A 24,302-nucleotide genomic window follows, 5' to 3' on the forward strand; every position below is an offset into this window, starting at 1 on the left:
TTAGGGCTCTTGCGAAGCGTGTTGCATCTTGCATAGCAGTTGCGTTGCCTCGGCTTGGTTTTTTGGGCAGCTAGGCCGGTTTCATGGCGTCCCAGTTTAATAGCCGATGTCTTCCGTTCCAGTCCTAGTAACTTATGTTTATCACTCCGTCGCTTCCACGTTTGCTTCTTTAGATTATTAGACCGTACGAAAACTTTCACTTATTTTTACTACGCTAATTGCGGTTGAAACAATGCGTAGATGTAGAAACTGCTGGTATCGGCTAATCACAGGTTCGTTCAATCGCAACCACATGCGACACACCAATTCGGAAACACATGGGAACCATTCTGAACAGCTTAGATTCCATTTAGAGTTCTACAAGTAAAAGAAAAAAAAAAGCATAACGCTTTTTTTTCTTTAGTCGCCTAGCGCTTGCTAAGAGGTGCTGGAAATGACAAAGCCACGCGTAAGTACTGATAAGGAATTGACCGGGAGTCTTGTTTACTTGGATTTTCCTTCAGTACCTCTGCAGCACCTTTCTTTTTCTGCTGATTTTTTTTACACTGGTTTGCTAGCGGCGTTCAGTCATTATAGTTGGCGCGCCCACAGATTATGCGAGAATGTGCATACCAGCGTTGTTTTTTGCCAATCATCGAGCCGGGATATGGAAATTAAGAAAGAAAGGTCGGCCACTTGGTAATCGAAAGGTGTGCATGAGAGTTAGAAAACAATAAACAATTGTGGACAAAAGCAAGAAGTACGGAGCACGAATGCTATGGCTGAAGCAGTACACAAACCCAACGCTGGGAAGGAAGAAGTGTGCTGGACAAATGCTGTGAAAGAAAAATACAGAGGAGAAACGTTGGGAAGGAGGAAGCACACCGGAAAAACGCTGAAAGTGAACAAATGCACTGCAGGGGAACGCTGGTAAGGGAGAAGTAATTCGATGAACGAAGCACCAAAAAATGAAGCACACAGGACAGGAAGTACAGGGGGCAAACGCTGAGAAGAGTCAAATTATCAAAAGCTCACTGAATAACTTTTGAGGAGTGCACAGGGCAAACATTGTGAAGGAATAAATAGACAGGGGCGAACGCCGAAAGGAAGTACGTAGTACGAACGCCGGAGCGGAATAAATACGCAGGGCGATTGCTGGGAAACGAGTAAACAGGGAAAGCGCTAGGTAGGAAGAAATGCACAGTGCACGCTGGCAAGCACACAATATGCAGGACTAACACTGGAAGCACACAAGGTGAACATTGGCAATGAAGCGCTTAGGGAAAACGCTGGGTATAAGGAGCAGTGTATTGAGGGAACGCTCGGAAGGAGGACGCACACATAGGGAACGCTGGGAAGCGGCAATCGCTTGGGAGGCAGACGTGCACATGACATGTGCTGAATAAGGAGAAGACGTGAGGCCCGTGTTGAATTTAGCAGTTGCTACGATTCAAAGTTTTGAGGTAACCAGCGGACCGAGAATGAAAGCTCCTTTATGAGAAGCAGAGTCCGATGGTGCTAGTTCCGCATTAATTCCTGCTGCCTCCCTTCCAAGCACGTGTAGGAAGATGCGACTCAGACACCCAGAGGACAAAAAGCAACGGGCTCCACCAAGCTACATGCTGCGCCCTTTCAGCGTTACAAGAGCCCGGTCCCCGCGGTTGAGCAGCGGGCTCAAACCTCTAATCCTCGGCGCACTTCACTGCGATGTGGTCGGTGCTTTTCTCCATCTGCGAAAGCCGGGTCTACGCGCGTGAGCAGCAGGCGCTGAGCACGGAGCCAATCGATCTCCCGAAAGGACACTTTGAGCGCGGCGTTATGTGGTGCGTGGTGTTGCTTGCGCAACGCGTTCAGTGCGGCGGCTCAGGTCGCTCGTGCGTTGCGGCGCCGGCCGGCACAAACGGGGCTGCCGCCGCGGGGGAAAGCCAGCTTGCCGCCGCTGCTAGCTTCCTCCCTGCTTGCCGCCACCCGGGCGACCCGCGCTGATTGGCCGCTAAGCGGCGGCGGCAAGGGAGGTGTATTCGCCCTTGACACCGATCTGGAGTCACGCAGTCAAAACAAACAGCGCTGGAACCAAGCGGCCCCAAAGTGCCGGCAGCCAGCTTGGCGGGTCCTTCTCGCACGCGTGCACCCTATTCGACGACGCCTTCGTCGGCCGCACACTACAGGTGCCCTGGCTTGCATAACGCCGCGCTTTGGTTGTACACAACGCCGGGCGTGCGATCGATTAGTGTCCCCCCGGTGTCTCGAGGCCCCACTGTGTGTCGTAGTCGGAACGGCTGCTAAGGTGGTGCGTGCTTTCTTTTTAAATAATCGTAACTCCATAAACACACAGGCACCGGAATACGTCGCGCAGATGATTTCCTTATGCGTGTGTGCCGCAACCGTGTGTCGTCGGCACGCACTGTGCGATATTTGGATAGAAAGACTCATGGCATCCGCTCTCGTCAACTCGAAGTGACGCGACTTGTGCTTCCGAAGAAGGCGCTTACGTGAAGCCTCGCTCTAGAGTAAGATTGTGGAATATGGAAAATTGAAGTCAATTCCAAATAGGCGTTACTGGCGTTGTCCCTGCTTGAGGTTGAGAAACGGCGCTGGGAAAAATGAAGCGCGTTTCGCGACGGGACGCCACCTACGCATACAGCGCTCATTGTGTGCAAGTCACCGATATCCCACGCGCCGATGCTAACGTTCCGCGCTGCCGCGCCGTCCTTATCGCTCTGCAGCAGCGCAACGTTACAGCGTTCTCTCGCACCATCTTAGTGGCGCATCACCGTCGCAGCTTTGTGTCAGCAAGCGGGCGCCACTGTCACAAACACTGACGTATACTGCGCAAAAAATAAACTTACTCCTCCGTGCAGGCTACGTCAGTCTCCTTGAAGTTTGAGCTTCGATATCTTCAGAAATGGAAAAGCGCTTGAAGGGATTTAGCATGGCAGCGGACGCGCATAAAGTATCGCAGAAGAGTATTCGTGTCATATTCGTAACTCGCTAGCTGCGCCACGAGTATCTAATATTTGCGCGTGGGCTACTCCTGATCACCTTCGTCCAGCTGTGCTCGTATGCACAGGCATTTGCAGAAATTTCGCTACATCTATAACGTTGACATCTGTGGCCATGTAGCCGTAACCGAGCCGACAGACACATTTTGAAGCTTTAACCTCGTTTTAAGCATTCTGAATTCAGGATGCCGAATGACACTGAAACACCATCTAAGCAAGGGAGAGAGAATTGTGGTTCCTCTTCTTTTTTCGTGTAGTTCTTTGTCGCTAAGCGCCTTCTATAATGAGCGACCAGACATTGTCGCTGTAAACTACGAACCCGCCGAGCTCAATGTTAACTACTCTGCTGCCGTTGCGACAGAACATCTCAAGGACTCGCGGCGGGGAGGCACTGTACACGGCGCTGCATAAAGCACTATACGACCGGTTTGCTGCGCGGGTAACCACAGTCGCGCCGGGAGTCACAAGGAAGTGCACGAGTGAGTCCACACGTTCTGAGCGGGCAGGGGGCGGACACCTGTAGCACGCGCTCACCCTCGTCGCCGCGTTTTGGGAAATGACGCGACACTTGCCACAAATTGCGAGACAACTAATGAGGGCTCAATAAGGCCTCCTAGAGTCGCTCAACTGGTGGTCCACGCTTTTGTAAAACTTGAAAAGCCGGCACACTGCTTCGAAATAATACAGGAGCAGGCATTTCGCCGTAATCGTTCGGCGACTTCCTACATTAAACGACTCGAGAACAGGTGTCATCGAAAAGCCGCCGGTGTGTTTAGCTGCTGTGCAGAACCCAACAGCAGAATGTTCTTTTCCCGCTCCCCGAAGTTAACGAGGTCCTTAACCGGCCCGGCGGCGTGCGTGGTTATGCTGCCCCCGTTATGGCTAAGCTATTAGAGATCGATTGTGAAAGAGCGGTGTCGCGCTATCTTTGTTTTACGCTCGCCCCGCGCCTGCAGGAAGCGCAATGCAGAGGGGGCGGCCTGCTGGACGACGAGACCGAGGGCGGCCGCGCACGGTGAGCGGGGTGTGCGCTCGTGGTGCTGGCGGCAGCGGTAAAAAGAAAAAAAGAGGGAGGCACGCACCCCTCTGGCGCCCGTAGGCCGCCCGATTGGCCAGTTGATCCTGCTATCGGTGCGTGCGAGAATAAGGTCATTGCTCCTGAGCCCGGCTTCCTCCTGCTTGGCGTGACGGGTGCCGCCGCCGGCAAAATTGCCCTTGGATTGGCTCGCCTGTGGAACGGCCCATGAGGAAAGGGTGCCAGGAAGAAACCGGAATGGCCGGAACCCGGCGTGGACCTGCTCGGCGGGCTACGTGACGCGCTCCCGGCGGCAGTTCCGCTTCCTTCGGAGCCCGTCTCGCGCCTGGGGACGAGACGCGCACGCCCCGCCGTTGTGTCCTACGCCAAGTCGTGGCGCCATGTGGACGGCCCCGACGCGACTGGCCCGTGGCGTGGGCGCATAGCATCAATGACGTTGTGCCTAATGCCAGAACGCTGCCTGGCCGCCCGTAGCCTGCGGATGTAAGAGCAGCGCTGCACATCGTACGGGGCGCGCGTACATACACGTAGGGACCCAGCTTGGGTGCAAGTGCAGACGACCGGAACACACTACATCCCTCCGATGCTTGGCTCGCTTCGTAAGAAAAGGGGTTCGGCTGTGCAGGACGGGGCGAAGGAGCATCTGCCTCATTACAGAACTTTTATTTTTTCCGCGTTTGTCTGTTTTCTATTGGTAGAGGTTGCAGTATACCTTTTGACCCCCCAATGAAACGCCCTGCGCAAGCCTGTGGGCCAGAAGGCAAAGTAGCTGCCACACGGTCAACTTGTGGCAACGGCACGAGACACAATATAGCACTTGACACGTTATGGAGCAGGCAAACATTTTTCTTTTTAGTATATTATTTGGAAAGAAGGGAGCGCGCGCCATCATGCTTTGATGAGGGCCTCTCTGCTCAGTAGAAGAAAACGAGCTCTTTCTTGCCCTTCTTGGTTTTCCTTCTGGGCATGCATCACGGCTAGTCTAGGTGTAATTTTCCACCCTCCTGTGATAATTCCCTTTTTGACATGACTGAAAAAAATATTGGAAATTCTCAATATTCCTAATAATTCTTTTGTTGGCTGACCTCATAGTATTTTACGTCCTTATCGAAACCTTTTCTTCATCCTTATCGCTGTTTTCTCTTCATCCATGGATAAATGAGAAGCGTTGATAATAAGCGGCCCGTTTTTCTTCTTAAAAGAAAAATTTCTTCCTGAATGAGATTAAGGTAGCGCGTGGTCCGCTAGAGAAATCTACGCTGCAGGCTACATCATTATTCAAGGCCAGCGTCAGCCGCCTGGTCGTTAAGCCGCATGCAGTGGTTCTCCTTCATGTGTCTTCAGTGCAGGGGTGTCGCCTACTGCTATGCGTAGTCTATAGCTAGTGTGTGGGGGGGGGGGGGCACGCAGCATGTACGAATGCTTGCCGCTCTTTGCAAAGGGAAAAAAAAACAAAGGCACAGACAGCTGCCTGACATCCAGCTCATCAGCTCGTCAGGTTGAGTCGCGTGGAAACGCTACAAGTGCTTAGGCATTCACACTTTAGTGCGCACATATCCGTACTTTGCTTGGAACCTCGGCTGTCTCGCGGTATTACTCCCGTAACTTAGGAACGTCCAGCAAGTGTCACAAACGTACTGGTGGTTCACTTACACAAGTCATGACTCACAGATACCACGACCGGAGCGAGTGCAATAGCAGAGCCTACCAATGGCAGGAAGACCCGTCGCGATGGCTTAGCGGCTATGGAGTTGCGCTGCGGGTTCGATTCCCGTCGCGGCGGCAGCACTTCGATGGGGGGTGAAATGCAAAAACGCTCGTGCACCCTGCATTCGGTGCACGTTAAAAATTTCACCGACGATTAGGATACTTCCTAATGCGAAATTTGAGCGCAGCTCTATATGTGTTTTCATTTCGAGATATATTGGCTGGCGCGGAAATTCTGTCTCGTGCGGCACGTTGCGAACGGAGCGAAGAGTGGCGCGACTGCCTCGCTAATCGGGAGACCGCGAAAAGAAATGCGTGGGTAACGCATGGGCGCGATTCACAGCAGCCGCCGCAGACATACCTCCGCTCATGCAGCGCTTTGTTTCCATACGACGCGCGCTACTCTAGTGCCATCTCGTAACCATCGTCTCCGCGCAGCCCGTCTTGCGCAGCACTACGCTCTTTTTCTCTCGCTTTCGCCATATCCTCATCCTCCGCTTTCCGCCACATGGTTCACCCGTCTCCTCAACTTTCCTCCTTGCGCTCTCCTCGCTATGGCGGTCTTTCATCTCCCGATGCGCTCCGCGCGTTCGCTTTCATCCTTCGCTGTGCTCGATTGTTCGGTTACGAGTCATATCGTGGTTTTGACAAGTAAAACTCCAGAAATAGTAATAACCAATGGCAGGAGAACCCCCGAATGGGACTTGCCACTCCCCGAGCTTTACATTTTAATGCGATAGCATTATAAGGATCATTCAAGCGCACTCGCCGTTGTGGGTTATCATCGATAACAGATGGGAGAGAGGGAAGTGTGTGCGATCAGGGAAATAGGTCAAGGCTTGAGGGGGCAGGAGAAGCACGGCGCCGGAGAGAAGATGCAGTCGCAGGCGACTATGTCAGCGTCACGTGACAACGCGGTATCATCCTCCTCGCTCGCTTGGTTGCGCCGGTCGTGCTGCGAATGCGTCACCCTCGCAAGAAAGCAGTCATGTCCAAAGAGGAGGCGGCCGCTGCTGCTAGATGTAGTACTGCTTATTCTCGCCATACGGTGTAAAGTTTGGAGTCGGGCATGAAATGGATGGTAGCTGGCTCATGCTGTCGTCCAACTTATCCACGCTGAGGACGTTGTTGAAGGGAAGGACTGCTTCTCATCGAGAACGAGGAATATGGGTTTATTTACAGTATTTACGTAAGGACGTTGCAGTTCATCAGTCTAGCATGACTGCGAGAAAGAGCACACTCAGCAGCCGCACAACAGCTGCTTATAAACACTCTGTACTCCCTAGATCCCTAGGTGAGGGAAAACAGCAGTTCACCTCCAATGCGTAGCGTCGAACGGCATCGTAGTCGACCCGCCTTTTTGGAGGAGGCTTACACACAATTCCGCACAGTTTTCACTGACCACGCCGAGGAGAGTGGGTTCTCGTGGTCACGGTGCTTGACCCGAGCAGGCGCTTCTTAATCCCCGAGCTGACCTCGTACAGCGGCCGCCGCGGCTGTCCATTGTCTGGCGTCTTCAAAGGCTCGTGAGAAGGCACCGCAAAGCATCTCCTTCCAGGAACTCCCCCTGCTTCAGTCGAACCGTGAAGGCGTTGGCGATTTCACTAACAATAGTTGGTCCGCCGATCGCGTTTAGTCATAGCGGCGCCGAGGGCGTGTTGACGAGGCACATCGTCGTCCCTACGAAACGAGACACCGCGGCAGGTGGTGAAGGCTTCCACCAGTCTCTTCGGGGACGCTCGCCACGCTTGCAGCTGGCTCAGAAAACTTTGTATGTCGGCACCTCTGCAGGCCGTTCCTGACAACGGTAACTCTAGGTACTACGACGGGTAGACAGCGTCGCCAGGCCGAATCAGAGCCGCAACGTCTGGTTGTCAGGCCGTCCAAGCAACGTACCGTTCGCTTATAAGTCGCTCGGTCTCTGGAGGTTCGTAGTTTGAAGAAAGGCGACGACAAAATAACACGAAGCCATTCGTCAGATTATGAGAGGGGGAGGCGACAACGTGAGATCCCCGAAACAGCACGAAGTTAATTTGAAGCGTTTTTATTGGCCACGTGGACGCAGCGAAATCAAAGGAAGCAGTGGCCCTTCACAGTTTGCGTCTGCTGCAAATCAGTTAAGGCGTGGTAAGAGATCTCCGCCACGCCTACAGTGCGCGTGACAAGCTATAATTTTTTATAAGACTTACACGTTCATAAATGTTGCCTTAGAATACTGCTCGCATAAAAACAGTAAAAATAAACTGAGTTTAGTGAAAGCTTCGTTGGATTCTCGCAGAAGGTGTCTCACATTGGGGGGGTGCAGGAAAATGGGAAAATGTAAGGTTCATTGGTGGCATCTTTGGTGGCAGATCATCGATAGACGGAAGCCTCCAAATGCAATCTTTCTACAACTCTCTCAGGTGATAAAATTTTAAGAGTCAGCGGATCGCTTATTTCTTTTTGTCAGTAATTTGCCTTTTATGTTCCTTTCAGATGATCTTCGTATATAGCCTATAGTCGTATAGGATTCACTGTTCGTAAATTCTCTCTCTCTATCTGTCTTGGCAAGTGTCTGATGCATTGAAAAGCATTTTTCTAAAATTGTGTTGATTATTGGTTTGTTTGTTTGTTTGTTTGTTTGTTGCAAACAATGGATGCTGTTTGTGTTTATGCTTGACCCGAACTCATAGACCTTTCTATGGAGCCCGATGCATCGGCGGAAGTAATTACTCGTCATGTACAAGACATGGCCAAGATTATCTTAAGGCTTAACATGGACGGTAAGTTCTTGGTTATTTATAACTAAGCTAATGGCATTGCTTCAAACGAGGAGCCAGAGATATCGCCGTCGTGTCAATAGCAAAGCATTCACACATTGTGCCGATCCGTGCAACATGCGTGCACATCAACGAACGGGAAAAGAAAAACAGAAGAGAATGAATTAAGCTCTAGCAAGTTTAGTACGAGTTATCCTATTAGTCGGGTTAATTAAAAACACATCAAAAAGTAATAATAAGCCAATCTACATTATTAGTTAAAGCTTCTGCAATTTCTAAGGTGTCGTTCTTAACGGCATCAGAGGTTTAGCGTGTGGCGCCAAACAGACAAGTGGCGCCACCGCATCCACATTCCTGCACAATTTGCCCGTGACGTCGGTGACTTTCTAAGCGGTTGCTAGAGTCTAACAAACAGTTTACTGATAATGAAACGATTGCATCTCAATCAGAAATAAGCCAGTAATCTACACGGCAACTTTTTGGTGACCTTTCTCGCCCAAAAAGGAGTACGCGAAAGTAACGTGAAATCAATGACGTCGCAAAAGCTTAACGGATGTCAGTGTTTTGGGAGCAAAGTTTAAAAAACTTTGACTTTCATTTTGTCCTGTTATAAGCAACCTTCTTTTTTCCGTGATACAAGTGTGAGTGCATCTTTTGAAATGTTTTCTACGATCTGAAAATGCCTTTAATTTTTATAACATCCTTATTATAACGGGTGATGCTGAAGTGACGGTGATGAGGTGACCCAGACCAGCTGGCATCGCCACCCACACGATATATGGCACTAAGCCCGTATTTACAAAGCAAATAACTCGCCAGAGCGCTTCCCAGGAAAAAAGAAGAATGCTTCGGCCAATCGTGAATTAGTGAAGGTGGGCGAAGAACGATAAAGCTTTCTTAAGAACGGCTTTGCAAATGCGAACCCTGATCCAGTGCTACTCCGGCACAGTAAATGTTATGCCTTGTCTTTGCTATCATTATACCCTGTCTTATCGTTCCATCTCAATTCGTTATGTACTGTATCTTCTTTTTTTCTCCAGGGCACAAGTTTACAAATCCGGAAGAAATATCTCAGAGGCTAGAATCTGGAATTTGGTAAGTACCGTTGCGCGCAGGTGAGAGTGCACAGTTTCCATATATTAACGAGAAGAAAGGAAACCGAGGGGCCAGATTTTTATTAATCATATCATAAGAAGGGGGCAACAAACAAACACACCACAGGCAGAGTTACCTGTACTTACTGAGTTGAATAAATTATAAATTGATGGAAATAAAAGTGGATGAAAATACAACTATACGAACCCACGTCTTCGCATTACGTATGCAATGCCCTGACCATTTGAGCTATTGCGGCGCCGTTTTCCCATCCAATTTCTGGGGTATTTGTTTTACTACTATAATTAACCCTGGGAGTGTTAGCCAGCGCCACCACTCAAACCTTGGCGGCGGATGTGGAACGTCCTATCTGCCATCACCCTTTCTAGTAGTAAAACATGAATACCCCAGAAAACGGATGGGAAAACGGCGCCGCGGTAGCTCACTTGGTAAGAGTATCGCACGCGTAATGCGAAGACGAGGGTTCGTATTCCACCTCCGGCCAGTTGTTTTTTTTTTCATCCACTTTCATTTTCATCAATTTAATTATCATTTCTTTAATTCAATTAGTATTTCCCTTATGATGTCATTGATGTCTTTGTTGTCTTCTTATGGTGTGTGTGTGTGTGTGTGTGTTAGCACGATTCAGCCCATGAAGTGCTTTGACGTCATCACCATCTCATCGCAGAGTACAGCTAAAACCGAGCCGTCTCCTTAACGCCGTTCCAGGTGAAGTCACAATGCTTGCAAGCTAAAATGATTAGCGTCTGCATCCATAAAAGCTTGGTCATCTTAGGGAGTTTCTCGGTCGGCGCGTGCTCGGGCGGCCACCACTCATTATGGCCATCGGCGTCATAACGTTCTCACCGCGGCAATGACCAATTGTGGATGGTACCTAAGTCAGAAAAGTTTCGTGAATGCGCGTCTTAGAGCCGACTTCACAAAGCTTTTTGTTCGTAAAAGCTGTTTGTTATTGGCAGGTTGGTCCAAGATCAAGCTTGGCAGACATGTGCTTTTGAGACACGTTCTAGCGTAACGAAATTCTAAGAACACTGAAACTTGTCCTTCAAAGCAATCTCTTTTTCTTTTCACAGCCGGAGGGAGGCGCTATCATATTTTAACCTTTGATACGCAGTACACAAGAAAAAAAGAAAAAGATTTCACTCTTAAGGGTGAAAGGGCGTTTTCTTTTTTGTTTTACACCATGCATTGCATCTATTTAGCACCCATGCATACTCAAAACACCCCACAATAAGAGGATGTGTGGGACACGATCGCTACACAATAAAATGATTAACACTCGTAAAGGTTATGAATGAGTGTTCTAATGTCTATACCCGCTCTTGCACCCTTTAATTGCCCTATATGCAGGCTGTTTATGTGCACGGTATTCGCCCCATGTGCTGGGTATTTATGTGCACCCTATTGGAAGCGTGTCCTTACATCTTTTACAGTGTTCGCTTTTGTTGAAATCTGTCCTTGCAGCTACAAGGGGGCCAAACACAGTTTTCAAGCCTAACGAACATACACTCTGCGATGCAAGATGCGATATCATGCAAGATTTATTATGAAATGCAGCCACTTGATGATAGAAAAACTTGTCGTTTAGGAATAACTAGTTTGTATGATCAATAACAATCATATTACAGGATAGTCTTGCATGTCAGTACATTTGTTCGTTTGCAGGGCTTTTTTTTTTCTTTCAGTATAGTCGCACTAAAGTTTCTTTCCAGGCTGCTTAGGCACTCCGACAGAACAAAGAATTATGATCAGCAATTATGTGCCCGGTATCAATTAATTATACCAGTGCCGTCGTTCACAGCTGGCCAATTACGACCAAGTCGCATTATCAAATATTTTACTGGGCTTGAGAAGCGCATGAGTTGCGAAAACATCACTGAAGTTTAGGGGCAAATTATATATGTACAGGTTCCAACATCAGGAGAGAGACACCCACTGGTGAATCCAGAGAAATTGCAACAGAAGTCGTTGTACTATGCCGCGGCTCAGGTGTGCGATTCACTCTGGTAATTTTGTAACAATGTCGTGAGCCATAGTGTTTCTTTTTAATCTTAACTACGACATCTGGGTATTTACGATCTATTGATGACTTTAAAAAAGCGGCTTGATTGTGGTCGCACTGCAAATGGCATCGTTATCCGTGCGGTAGTTTGTCGTTTGAAAAATGCGTAGCAGGCGTAAAAAAAAAAAAATGTCAAGAACTAGCGGGTGGTTAGTTTTTGTAAGAGTTTAAAGCCTACTGAGCACAGTAACACACAGAGAAGTAGATCTTGCTGAATAGGGGATCAAATATCCGTTTCTCTAAGCGAGCTAAGCGAGCGCAACAACAACAACATATACAACAACAACAAAAACAAAAGATCTGTTCGCCTTCGCTTGAGGGGACAGAAATTTAATCCTTTTGTTTTTTATCGTGGAGCAGTGCACCTTGACACACTGTACTGCGCATTTCGGAGAACATCTACAAAGATAAGCAGTCAGTATGCGCTGATCGATGTCCACTGCGGTAAAGCCCATTGTGCCCGCGCGTGCATGCGGACACACTGTGCCAGCCGAACAATACGCAACGAAACTGCTGCGAGCTTGTGCGCAACAAAAAGAGTTGTAGAATCCAAGTTACTCCCACAAGATAGGCAGGCATGTCCAGGCTGTAACAACTTGCCCTTGGTTCAGATTCTTTCTTTCTTTTAATTTATACGTGCATCTTGCCCCGCACCCAGAAGTATAGATGCATCTATAGGGTAAACTGAGCGTACTTATCCTGGACTCGCTATAAAATCTTCCGACCGTTAGCGTCGACGAAGCGCACTAGGAGATGAATATTAATCTAAAGGCCCCGATAGGATTATCGGCGCCTGCACCGACTTTATGGGACAAACCGCATTACTGGGGCCGCTTGAGCGTAGGCGTGTTTTCCCGCGGGTAAATTGTGTGCGTCTAGCCTCCTCTCAATTTCTAGCACCGCAAGTTATTGTCCGGAGACAAAAGTAAATTAAGCTTGGTAAAAGCGTAGCTCCTTCGTCGCTTGACAACTCGCTTTACGGCAACTGAATGCCACTTGTGCAACGTTTCTTACCTGTAATAAATTTACCCCCGTATAAAATGCTTTGTGCAGTCACCCTATGGTCTTCAGAAGAGTGTAGGCTTGGGCTGGTTGGTAAAACATATTTACACTGGAAGCATAGCGCGCAAAGGACGATCCACAAAGACTTTGTGGATCGTCCTTTGCGCGCTATGCTTCCAGTGCAGCCTATGGTCTGGTAAGTAATCTAAAAAGGAAACCTTTTTCAGTGGAAGAGCGTAGGCGTAAAGCAGATAAATGGTCGCGCATTAGAGAAACAAAATAAGTTGCCAGGGAAGGAAAACGCACTCAGTGGCGTCAGATGCTTACGCACGCTGCATTGATGAGATTAGGAAATTCACAAGCATAGGATGAAGTTGGTTGACGTAGGACTGATGTGACTGGATATCGCTGGGTAATTGGGTGCCATTCTGGACATTTTCGAATTTCGCCGTGTTGTCGTTTTGTGCCAGTCAGAGGAGGCGTACCCGCCCTGCGGACCAATCGCAGCTGACAAGGTGGCGAATTCGACCATATGGCGGAGTTTGCCGGTGTCCAGAGTAGCATGCCTTTGTCTTGCCATGAATAAATTATAACGACGACGACGACGACGACGACGATGATGATGATGATGATGATGATGATGATGATGATCGAATCTCCTGCGTGCGTCGTCACAACGCTTGCGAACGCCCCTTGTAATAGCATAGAGGGAGTTCCCGTATATCCCGTTAGGTGAAGGCCGCAGGACCTACCGCGGTTCGCTGTAGTTCTTCACAAAGCCGCATGTAGCGCAGTGCAAAGCTCGAGAAGGCGGCCGTCGCTCGAAGGCCCGTTCCTACGTATCTGACCTTATCATTACGAGAGCAGCCTTATACGAATGGTTCGATCACTACGCATCCTGGGTTCTTCGAAATAGGGCGGCACAGATATCGTATACGCGAACATTCGAACCAATAACGTTTAAAGCATAGAGTTTACTACAGTATACTAGAGGGAACTCTGGCGCTGCAGTCGTTGACCCACTATGGGAATGATGGGAAGTACATGGATTTGTCTGATCTTCGTGCTCATGGATTTAGACGTTCTTGTGGCTTTGTTTATTGCGCTTTATATGCCTTCAATGTTGTAAATTTCAGAGCAATCTATACTCTTCAATGTGTAGAAGGCTGTGCGAACACGCACAATCGCTCCTAATTGCAACGATTGAGTGTGTAAAGGTGGCCAAATCGAAACGCGTCTCTGGTATGCCCGCGATAAATTCATAAGGGCGTTTCACATCGCTTGTCGGTGCATGCGTCCGTGGCGTAATGGTTCAATATCAGGACTCTGTGCTAGAGGTCCTGTGCTCGAATCCTGCCGTCGGACACTGTTAATAATATTTATGTAATTATTCACTACGCAGTACTTTGTTGAAAATGACGAGTTTACAAGGTCACCGAGCCGTTCGGAGCCAGAAGTTTAAGGCAAATCCATGTAATTCTCATAAATCTCATGCTAGGTCAACCGCTCCCATTGCAACTCCCGTAGACGCTAGCGCCAGAGTTCCGTCTAGTATTTATTGCAGGAAATTCTCTGGTTTAAAGTTCTGACGCGATATTGTTGCGCATATTAGATATAAAGTGCTGATTGTTTGCCGATCATCATCATGGTTGAGTTGCGTTTGGACTACAGTGTAAATGTATCTTGCAAAATAGCCTTGTATACGAGTTATAAGAACCAATATTTTCTACTTTTCAGTTTTTTTTTTGCGTTAAATGGAGATATTCGACACCTAAGCCCTAAAGAAAGAAAGAATATTGGAAAACCTCAAAGCATCTTAAATAATTCCAGTATACATACGATAGCTTCTCTACAGCCAGGTTTGGTTTTACTTTCCAGGAGTCGCGACGCTGTCGTGACGTTGCGACGCGGACGGTGGTCTTCGGGAGCGGGATATTGCGACATTGCGACACTCGCACCAACTCGCTCGGTCGTCTCCGGTGCTGCCACATCGGGCTTCACAACGAGTAGCAACATGGGCGGCGACCGAACGAGCCGGAGCGATGTGCCCAAACGTCGGGATGTCCTTTCTATAGAAGCGTTCGGCTATTCGTTTACACTGACACTCATCGTCGGATGTTTTTTTGGCACAGTTATCTCTTGGTGTTAAATAGTTCAGTTTCATTCGTAGGACTGCATTTAATCTGCTTGAGCAGTTTCTCAGACACCAAGGCCAGCGCAAGATAACCTACATCCTCGAAATGCAAGCTGCTCCTGCGCTCATCCCGTGTCCCCTTCGTGATGCCATCGTTTTCCGTGAGGATTTCAAGTGTGCGTCCCTTTCCGACTAGCCCCCAACTTTCCACCTTGCTGTAGTTCAACCTTACAGATCCTGGCGTATACGCATTGTTTGTCATATTAATCATTTACCGAGGTGGCATCAAAGAGCGTCTCTAACGGTGCTTCTTCGTCTGTCTCTCTCTCTCTTTTTCTACGCACATGTAGCAGCAAAACCGACGTGGTGGACAGCAACACGGTGGTGAGGGCGAGGGGTCTACCGTGGCAGTCATCTGACCAGGACATCGCCAAGTTCTTCAGCGGGCTCAACATTGTCAAGTGAGCATTAACGGGCAGCCTGAGACACGCATTCGTGTGTGCCGAGCACCAAGATTGACTGGAATTTGCTTTTGCGAACGATTCTAGCGCGAGAGCTTTTTGTGAATATGGGCCCAAAAGCGCGAACAATCGGGACCTTGCAAGGAACTCGGCAAAGCTCTGTGCGTAACACTCAGACGAGCGATTGAAGCGTGGGTAGTTGTTTGGTATGGCATGTCACTTTCTTAGCATGCCTAGCGGCTGGTGTCAGCGACGCAGGCATGATAGATGAAAATGTCGTAGCGCACGCTAGCCAGTGCAAGGTGCCTATAGAGATTTGAGCTTGCGATTTACGTATCCCTGGATCACGAGCGGTTCACGATACGTACGGCCGAAAGTTACACCACCTTTGGAATGTTCGGCGAGAAACACCGAGATACTGATGGTGAAACGCCTTATATCTGGCAACAATAATCTCTAATGAAGTCCAAGTCGCTCCGTTGTATTGAAACGCGCGAAACAAACCAGTTAGCACACCGACGTGGTGGACAGCGACACAGTGGTGAGGGCGGGGGGCGCACGGCGGCAGTCATTTGGCCAGGACATCGCCAAGTTTCTCAGCGCGAAAATTTCGTAAGAATTATGACGAGGTATTAGTGATACCCCGTGACTTCCTTATCCGAACACACCCAATTTTCACCTCCAAAATCATTTGTTTTTGCAGGTGCGAGCATAACATGTAGCTTCGCTCGGTTGACTGTAAACCGTTGTGATTCACTTGTGATGTAAAGTAAGCCTCTGACTTTTTGATGAGCAGTATATATGTAGAACGCTGCTGAGCGGGTTCATTTCCCAACCGCGGCAGGGGCGTTACAAACTCCAGTGTATTGAGATTTCGGTAGGTCATAAAAAAAAAAAAAACCGTGTGACGAAAGTTAACCCTGAGCCCTACGCTACGTCGCTACGTCGTCTACGTTGTCCATAGGTGGGCAGAGTTAGAACATTAAGCCCTACTATTTAGTGCAAGTATATATATATATATATATATATATATATATATATATATATATATATATATATATATATATATATATCTGGCGCCTATACGTACATACATGCGTATATACGCGTTGGCACCGACGGCTGCTTATATTGATTACTGAAACAAGAAGCAATATTTCCACGACTCGCGCCTTTTCCCCCTCTTTTTTTTTATTAAAAAAAACGCGCTTATCAGAACAATAACACAACTGGGCGACAAAAGAGCAATGCGTCATTCGCAAGCGCACTTTCCTTCATCAGCGCATAGGAACGACGTATACGTCAGCGATTCAGCTATACCCCGGGAAGTAGACTCGCGCGTCAAATGAAACAGCTGAATACACAATTTCTGAAACGATACGTTTGCTCTGACAGCTTCTCCTTCCCCGCACCGAGCAAGGCGCTCGTCGTGACGGTGGCCGAGTACGTGGCGGCGCCGTCTGGCGCGTCATTGCGCAAGCCTATATGTGCACTGCCGCGGTCATGCTGAGAATATGAACGAGGCACAAAAATGCGATTATTTCTCTGTTTTCCTTTACTGTGTGGCACCAATCATGTCTCGCAGTGGTGGGAATCACGAACTCAATCTTGCAGCTCGCAATACGTATTTGTACGTGCCGTGCCAAAAGCCTCCCACATCACATGCCACGCACGCAGTTCGCGCATGCGGCTACTCTAGGAACTCGCACATGTGCATATGTACTTTCCCAGTTTGAACTCGCCACTGATAGCGAGTGGCATAAATGCCACACTCCCGCGTAGTTTCCATTATGCCGACCTTTCACCGCACCTGCCGAACAAATGTCACCTTTGAAACACTTCAAGCGAAAGCAATCCGATTGTTATGGCCGAGGCACGTAGAGTATGTGCGCGCCTCTGCTACTTCTACAAACGCAGGAGCTGCTTCGTGCTCGTGTGCAATATGTCGCCAGAACTCGTGAATATCATCTTTCTGGGGGCATCCATCCGTCTGCCCTTGGTTACAACCGCCCATTTATGGCTTCAAAATCTGCCGCGGAAATTCTCTACGTGGGTTGTCAATGCGACTGTAATATAAGAATTAAGGGCAATGCAAAAAAAAAAAAATTCTGCAGAACCCATCTCACGTTGAATGCTGACAATAATGCGATTAGCATTGAAGCTATGTAGCGACGAACCATATTGCCGCCGCTGAGACGCCTTATGTATCAGGCGTGTTTCCTCTCTCGCAGTTGTTGTTGTTGTTGTTGTTGATGATGATGATGATGATGATGATGATGATGATGATGATGATGATGATGATGATGATGATGATGATGATTTAGTGGCATCTCCCTTGAAACGGGGCGGTGACACATAGTCACCGAGCCTGCTTGGTTTAATCAGGTATGCTATACATGATTTTTATCTGGCATTTTTGTATACATCTCCTTAATCTTCTTTTTTCTTTTTTTCTGTAAAATCTATCTTGCACCGCTAGCTATGACTGTAAGAGATCCGGTCATATCAATGTCTTCCCTGCTTTTATTTTCACCAATACTCTAAACGTATCTTGCTCATCTCGACCGGTGAGCAGGTGACAATTCCGTTGACTTTAAACCTAAGCACTTCTGGAAGGTGTACGTTACTTACGGTTCTCACGGGGTGAAATCCCTTCGCATTCTATTAGGATGTGCTCAACGGTCTCCGGATCTGTTGCTGCAGCGTACACATGCATGGTCTAGTTCCGAATATTTGCTCCGGCATCTTGTTGTCCTTAGGCAACCGGCTCGAGCCCCAAATAGCAAGGCACTGTCCTTTGTGTTACGGTACTGATTTTCCCTTCTAATTTCTTTCTTCTCATTCTTCTAAATCTCCATGGTCCTTTTTGTTTCCATTCTTTGCATCCAATTCACTGTCTCTGTTTCTCTCACTTTTTTTATGATGGCTCCTGGCTGTCTGTTTACAGATTCAATTACCCTGTACTTGGTTGCCAACTTTCTTGACCTCTTCCTCCATTTTGTGTCCACGTGTTTCAAGTACAGATACTTGTGCACTTGAGCTGTCCATTTATTTTCATCCATGTTCCTGAGTCCTTCTTCAAAACTAATTTTGCTCTCTGCATCTCTGGCTTCAAAAGAGGCCCAACTCGTGTCACCCTACAATGCCTCATATGGGGTTTTACCGTGGGCTCCCAAAGTCGACTGGCCTACCGATCTTTGGTTCACTTCCAACCCCGACAAGGTATCAGATTTTAAGCATAGAATGCCATTTGCGAACGTTAGCGCTGGCACCATTACTCATTTCCAGATTCCACGCACTACTTCATACTTAAAGGTATCCCTGAACCACTTTTAATCGAAGTTGAGAAGGGCATAAGAAGTGAAAATGGGCTATTTAAGAAATACTTTGCCGCAAAAAGTATGTACTTCAATGCGTCCAGCAGAAGCGGAGTTATTGGCGATAAAATACGGCATCCGCTGTGCTCCCGTTCCTTCTTCGGTGCCTTGCACTGCGAAAGCTGCGGCGCAGTTGGGCGTGCCCGCAACGCCCGCCATCTAAATGTCACCATGGCGAGCTGTTCAAATATCATTTTGGATGTTAACGTAGACGCCACGACTTCCGCCTTTGATGCCCACGAGGCGCTAAACATAAGCCAAACACGGTTGTCGTCAGCAAACTGCAGTGCGCTTAGCCAGTCAACTGCGGTATGTCCAGAAACGGCGGTTGCCAGCCGCGGCATCTACTCCATGTAGCCGACCGCAGCTTGATGTCAGCTATCGGCCAATAGCAGCCGTCTAAGGGAATGACGAAATAAAGCGTCAGATTAGGAAATAAAGCGTCCAGAAGAGAGTGAGGACAAGGCCTTATATTGAAAAGAGAGCGTTTGAGAGGTGAAGGTGACACCACGGAATTACTCGTCTCTTCATTAAAGATCACAATTCCCGATTTTTCTGTGCTAAACTTGAGGCCTAGATTTGTCGCGGCGTTGCCACAGATATTCGCAGGCGTCTGTAAATCTCGTTTATTGTCCGCTAGTAGCTCTAAGTCGTACGGCGTCCGCACACATCAATTCAGGGAGCTTCTGTTGCAGCATTTTTCCATTACGCACATAGGATAAATCAAACCCTAATTCGCTGTTTTCCAATCGTCTTTTTATGCCCTTAACATAAAGCGTGAACAACAATGGAGACAGAGGACATCCTTGCTTCAGTCCTTGGTGAATTCCCACCACTTCATTACCTTATCAGCTTCCCATACAACTTGTGCCCGGTTGTCTCTATATATCTCCCTCAACAGGACCACGAAATCGTCCTCTATGCCTTCATGCTTAAGAATATCCCATAACAATTCCCTGTCTGCGTTGTCATAGCCTCCTTTAATATCTAGCCATGTTATCGATAAAAGTATTCTGACTACTGAAATCTCTGTGCACTGAGTTAGTACAAACATATTATCCTCTAAGCGTCTGCTTGCCCTGAACCCATTATGCAGTTCCCCCAGTATATAATTTTTCTCCACCCACTTCGAAAGCTCAAATTTTATAGCTTGCATTGCCATTCTATATATGACCGCCGTTACTGTAACTGTCATGTACGAGCTCGTCTTCTCTTTATCACCTTTGTATTTGTAGATGAGGTTCGTCTTGCTTTCACGCCGCCCAACTGGCATTTTCATCGTTCTAACCACTTGCTTTATTGCATTAGTCAGCAGTGCCTTGCTCTTTGGACGGAGGTTTTTGACTGGCTGTATTGTGATTTCATCAAGTCCTGCTGCCGTGTTATTAGGGACGTTTTCTTCTGCTTTCTTTCTTTCAAAAAGAAGCTTTCCATGCTAAATTTTGATCTCTCAGGTTTCTCTGTTGTTGCTGGAACTCTCGGAATCTGAACTACGCTTTCTTTCGTGCCGAAGTTATCCCTACTAACGTCTGTGATGTAAAGCAGCGCATCATTTCCTTCGTATATTTTACCGTCTTCATCCCTTATGGCTTTAGTTGGAGCTCCAAGTGCTCTTATATGGTTCCACAATCCTGTTGGGGCGCCTTTGTCTCTGTTGCGAATGTTGTATACCCTACGTTCACTTTCACGTTTAATTTTCTCTTGCATGAGCTCACTCGTCACCCTTTGCTTTTCTTGGTATTTATTACATATGAGGAGCGCCTCTTCGTGTAATCCCGACTTGTTTGCTTTTCGATGACCCCTAGACGCGTGCTTATGCTCTTGTATATAGCTTGCTTTATTTCCTTCTTCCACCACTTACGTAGAGTTCAACTCTTTCCGATCCAACAATTTTTTTACCGTGTCTGTCTTATTTCCTACTGCATAACGTCTACGAGTCCCTTATATTCCCAGACTGCTGTAGGAAAAGCCTACATTTTCTTCTCTATATGTTCCTTGCGATCTCAGTTGTTTGCTCTTCATTCATCTTTAGAAATTCTGATGCTATTGGTTCGTGTTTTGCGTAAGTATCTCTCTCAAACTTTAATGTTAAACGTCTGATTGCTAATCAGGCAATTTTTTCTATGTTCGTCTATTATCATTTGGTCTAGTTGTTCGTAGACCATTTCTGAGACTAAGGCGTAGTCTATACATGGCTGCCCATTTCCGCATTGCCACGTTACCTGTCCATGGCAATTGCTATCCCTGTTAACTGCTATAAGGTTCTGCTCATCACACAGATCCAGCACTAGAGAACGGTTGTAATCAGTATATCCATCTAAATCATCCATGTGCGCGTTTTTGGAATAGCGTTCGGTGCCTTGCGTTCCGTTAAACCATGGAGGAAGGGAAAATCCCTCTCCGCCCGCTAGGACAAAAGTGTGGAGGAAGTCACGTGGTATTTTTCGGTGTAGCGGCCATGTTGTCGGGGCACAATGGCGGTTTTGTTATAGTGGTGTGCTCTTGCGTGTGCTGCCCCGTAGGATTTCGTACCGTGACAATGACTTCGTGTGTGCAGGATCGCATTGGTCTCCGTGTTTTGTTCCGTTGTGTTAGCTCGACGGTGCTCTCCCGGCTGTTGTTGTGGCCAGGTGTGATTGGAAGAGGTAAAAAGCGTAAAACGAGCGCGCATGCAACGCCGTACACCACGTACCACGCCGCGGACGATCTGGGAATCTATTTGCCGTCTTCGGTGGATTCGTGCGAAAGTGTCATCAGACACTGAAATCGCTGTGCTTTAGAGTATGTACGATAAACGCCTTGCAGGTCAGTGACAGCTGTACAGTACGTATTCCTGCTTTTGACAGCGGACGATGCATTTGTGGCACGTAGAACAGCCTTGACGAAGGATGGGAAAGAAGCGGCTGCTGTGAGTAATTAAGGGACGAGCCTTACTTACCGCAGATATATGTATGCTCTAGAGGCGCAAGGAAGTGAAGGTTGGCGGATGTGGTGCGAGAGTGAAGAAGGCTCGACAGGAGAACGTACGCCTGAGGGTCGCACGTAGGCCCGGTCAACGCGCTAGTCACGCGCATACGCGCTTACTGTTCGGCACCGCGCGGAGGATACAGGACTTCGTTTCCGTGAAGCTTCACTTACCGTGAGAACAATATACCTGAGACCGCAGTCAGTGTATATTTAAACGCGTAACGACGTTCTCCTCTGCTAGGCCTCTTCGTCGGCGCGCTGTGGCTCGTCACACCTCCGCGGTGCATGGCCGCCCGAAACTTGCTCAATAAAGCAAAACGATTCCTATAAAGCCATGAACAGCATACGTGTTTGCTCTCATAAACTGCAGATGGGCTAGCCGTAGGTTGTGATGAGGGTAAAGTGTGCTGCCGGTCATTACCTGTTTATTCTTACAGTGCAGTGATGATGCAGAGATTTATTTGCAGAAAAACCGCCAGAAGTTCCGGGGAACGACCTCACAGTCTAACTTGCGGAGTTTGTCATGAACGTCTTTCAATGCTAGAGCACAATACTCGGACGAAATTAAGCAAAGGTACCGCGATAGTATACACCGCGATTCGATCAGTTGGTCGGATCACTACGGCGAGAGCACGTTCGCGCAGCCCGGCGTGGTTGAGCGCCGAAGGCGAGAAATGTAACCAGAGTGAAATGTAAACAAGAGAGGAGAATCTGTCCCGACAAGATGGCGGAGCAACGCCAACTTCCGGCGTCACTGAGCTTCACAAAGAATGACGTCAGGGCCTCTCCTTAGTTTTTCCTTCCTCCATGCGTTAAACGCAGGTACTTAGCGGGCCGTTACGGTGCGTTCTTGTTTTAGTTAACATATACACTCTTTTCACCGCGATACCGTGGGCGCCGCCATGTTTTATCACGTGGTTGCCTCAGCTGCCTCCGTGTTTACAATGGATGTGCATGACTCCCTGGTGCGGTTCAAGCAAACCTCTGTTTCAGCAGATATCGTAGACGGTGATTGGGTGGGCGACACGAAGCGTTGGCCATAGCTTCAGAAAACCATTTAAACGTTTTCGGAGCTCATGACGGCTTGTCCAAACGGCGCGAGCAGCGTATACGGTGTTTGTTCTAAAAGCGGTGCTAGAAATTGATATATTCCAAGCTGCCGAAACTTTCCGCTTATGAATTAAATCAAGATCAGTGTGTTTTGCTCTTCGTTATTTATCTGGCAAACACTTTGAAATAGCCGCTTGTCCTTTTTCTGACTCAATAAAGTACCTCGGTGCGGTCACTATGGTATTGTTTATTTTTTGTGTGATGACTCGCGGATGTGCTCACTTTCTAAAGATTTGTTCTTGCTGCGCACAAGGCTTACATCGTAGATGATCTGTATTTTGTAATAGCTTGGGCAGCAGAGACGTATTATAGCTAGTCACTCGCTTACTTTGTGTACCGTCACAAAATCTTCAGCTTCAAATATTCGTGCGCTGGCTCTATATATTCTTGACCAGAAACATGTTCTCAGTCATTCCCATTTTCGCTTTCAATAAAATCAAATGCGCACGGATAAGGCACACGGCCGGATACACGGAGCTGTAGAAATATTAGTTGAAACGGCGTGCGATCACGCCTGCTTGATGCCTCATGCTCGTAGTTATTACGAAAAATGATCGAATCATGGTGCTATATAATACGGCTTTACTAGTCGTGGCAATTAGCCACGCAGGATAACGACGGCTTTCAAACTTTTTTTTTTCACGGCTTTTACACGTCCCCCACCGTACCGCTGTCTATTCTTTTTTTCTGTTCGTGCTTCTAAACAATACACGCGATGCCCACGAGATAGTACTGTGTGTAAGTTCAAAACTTCAGGCGCCGACTCCCCATTCGAACGCAAACGTAAAGAACATGTTTAGTGCACTGGACGTCATCTTAAAGGTCTCGTCATATCTACCCAAGTCAAGAGGATTGATTACCGCATTTCCCGTCGTTTAACGTGGTTTATCGATGTAACTATGCCGACGCCGTCCCGTCACGCCGGTGAATGCCAGCATCGACGAATGATGACATAAGTCTATATAGCGCTCCATTGCCGCTGATAATTTCCAATTCAGGCGAGTTGAAAGGAAGCGAAAGCTTAAGTAACTATATTTATTCATGACAAACGATAACGAGAGCGCAGATTATCGGGACAATTCGCACTGAAGCGAGAGCCACGCGTCCCGCTTCAGCGCTATTATTTAGCGCATATGTAATGATTACGTGCGTTAAGCTTTCATAACGTACATGGTGTACGTAAGCCGTAGAAACCCAATAGTGTTCGGAGCGTGTGCAGTGAGGGCAACGCTAGTTCTTTACGTACGTAAGGCGTTTACGTTTGCTTGCGTACGCTTTTCGAAAGGTATCGTCGGCTATGGTGTTGCGCTGCTAAGCTCGAGGTCGCGGGATCAAATCCCGGCCGCGGCGGTCGCATTTCGATGGGGGCGAAGTGCTAAAACGCCCGTGTCCCGTGCCTTGGGGGCACGTTAAAGAACCCCAGGTGGTCAAAATTAACCGCGATTCCCCCATCACTACGGCGTGCCTCTTAATGAAATCGTCGTTTTGGCACGTGAAACCCTAGAATTCAATGCAATCCAAATCAATAATGTGCACGATTAGCCGGTACCTGTACACGAGAATTGATCTTGCGTACTAAATTTTGTGTTC

General features: G+C 47.9%; 1 protein-coding gene across 4 annotated transcripts in view; it reads left to right on the forward strand.

The window, feature by feature from the left end:
* Positions 1-24,302, forward strand: part of fus (epithelial splicing regulatory protein fusilli) — a 132,993-nt gene that overhangs the window by 72,138 nt on the left and 36,553 nt on the right. For all 4 annotated transcript variants that reach the window (XM_075673908.1, XM_075673894.1, XM_075673901.1 and 1 more), the window contains exons 4-6: positions 8,397-8,486; positions 9,524-9,578; positions 15,148-15,258. In XM_075673908.1, the coding sequence (XP_075530023.1) occupies positions 8,397-8,486; positions 9,524-9,578; positions 15,148-15,258 (256 nt within the window). The remainder of the gene's footprint in view (positions 1-8,396; positions 8,487-9,523; positions 9,579-15,147; positions 15,259-24,302) is intronic.

The sequence above is a fragment of the Dermacentor variabilis genome, chromosome 1 (assembly GCF_050947875.1).
Source record: "Dermacentor variabilis isolate Ectoservices chromosome 1, ASM5094787v1, whole genome shotgun sequence".
NCBI lineage: Eukaryota > Metazoa > Arthropoda > Arachnida > Ixodida > Ixodidae > Dermacentor > Dermacentor variabilis.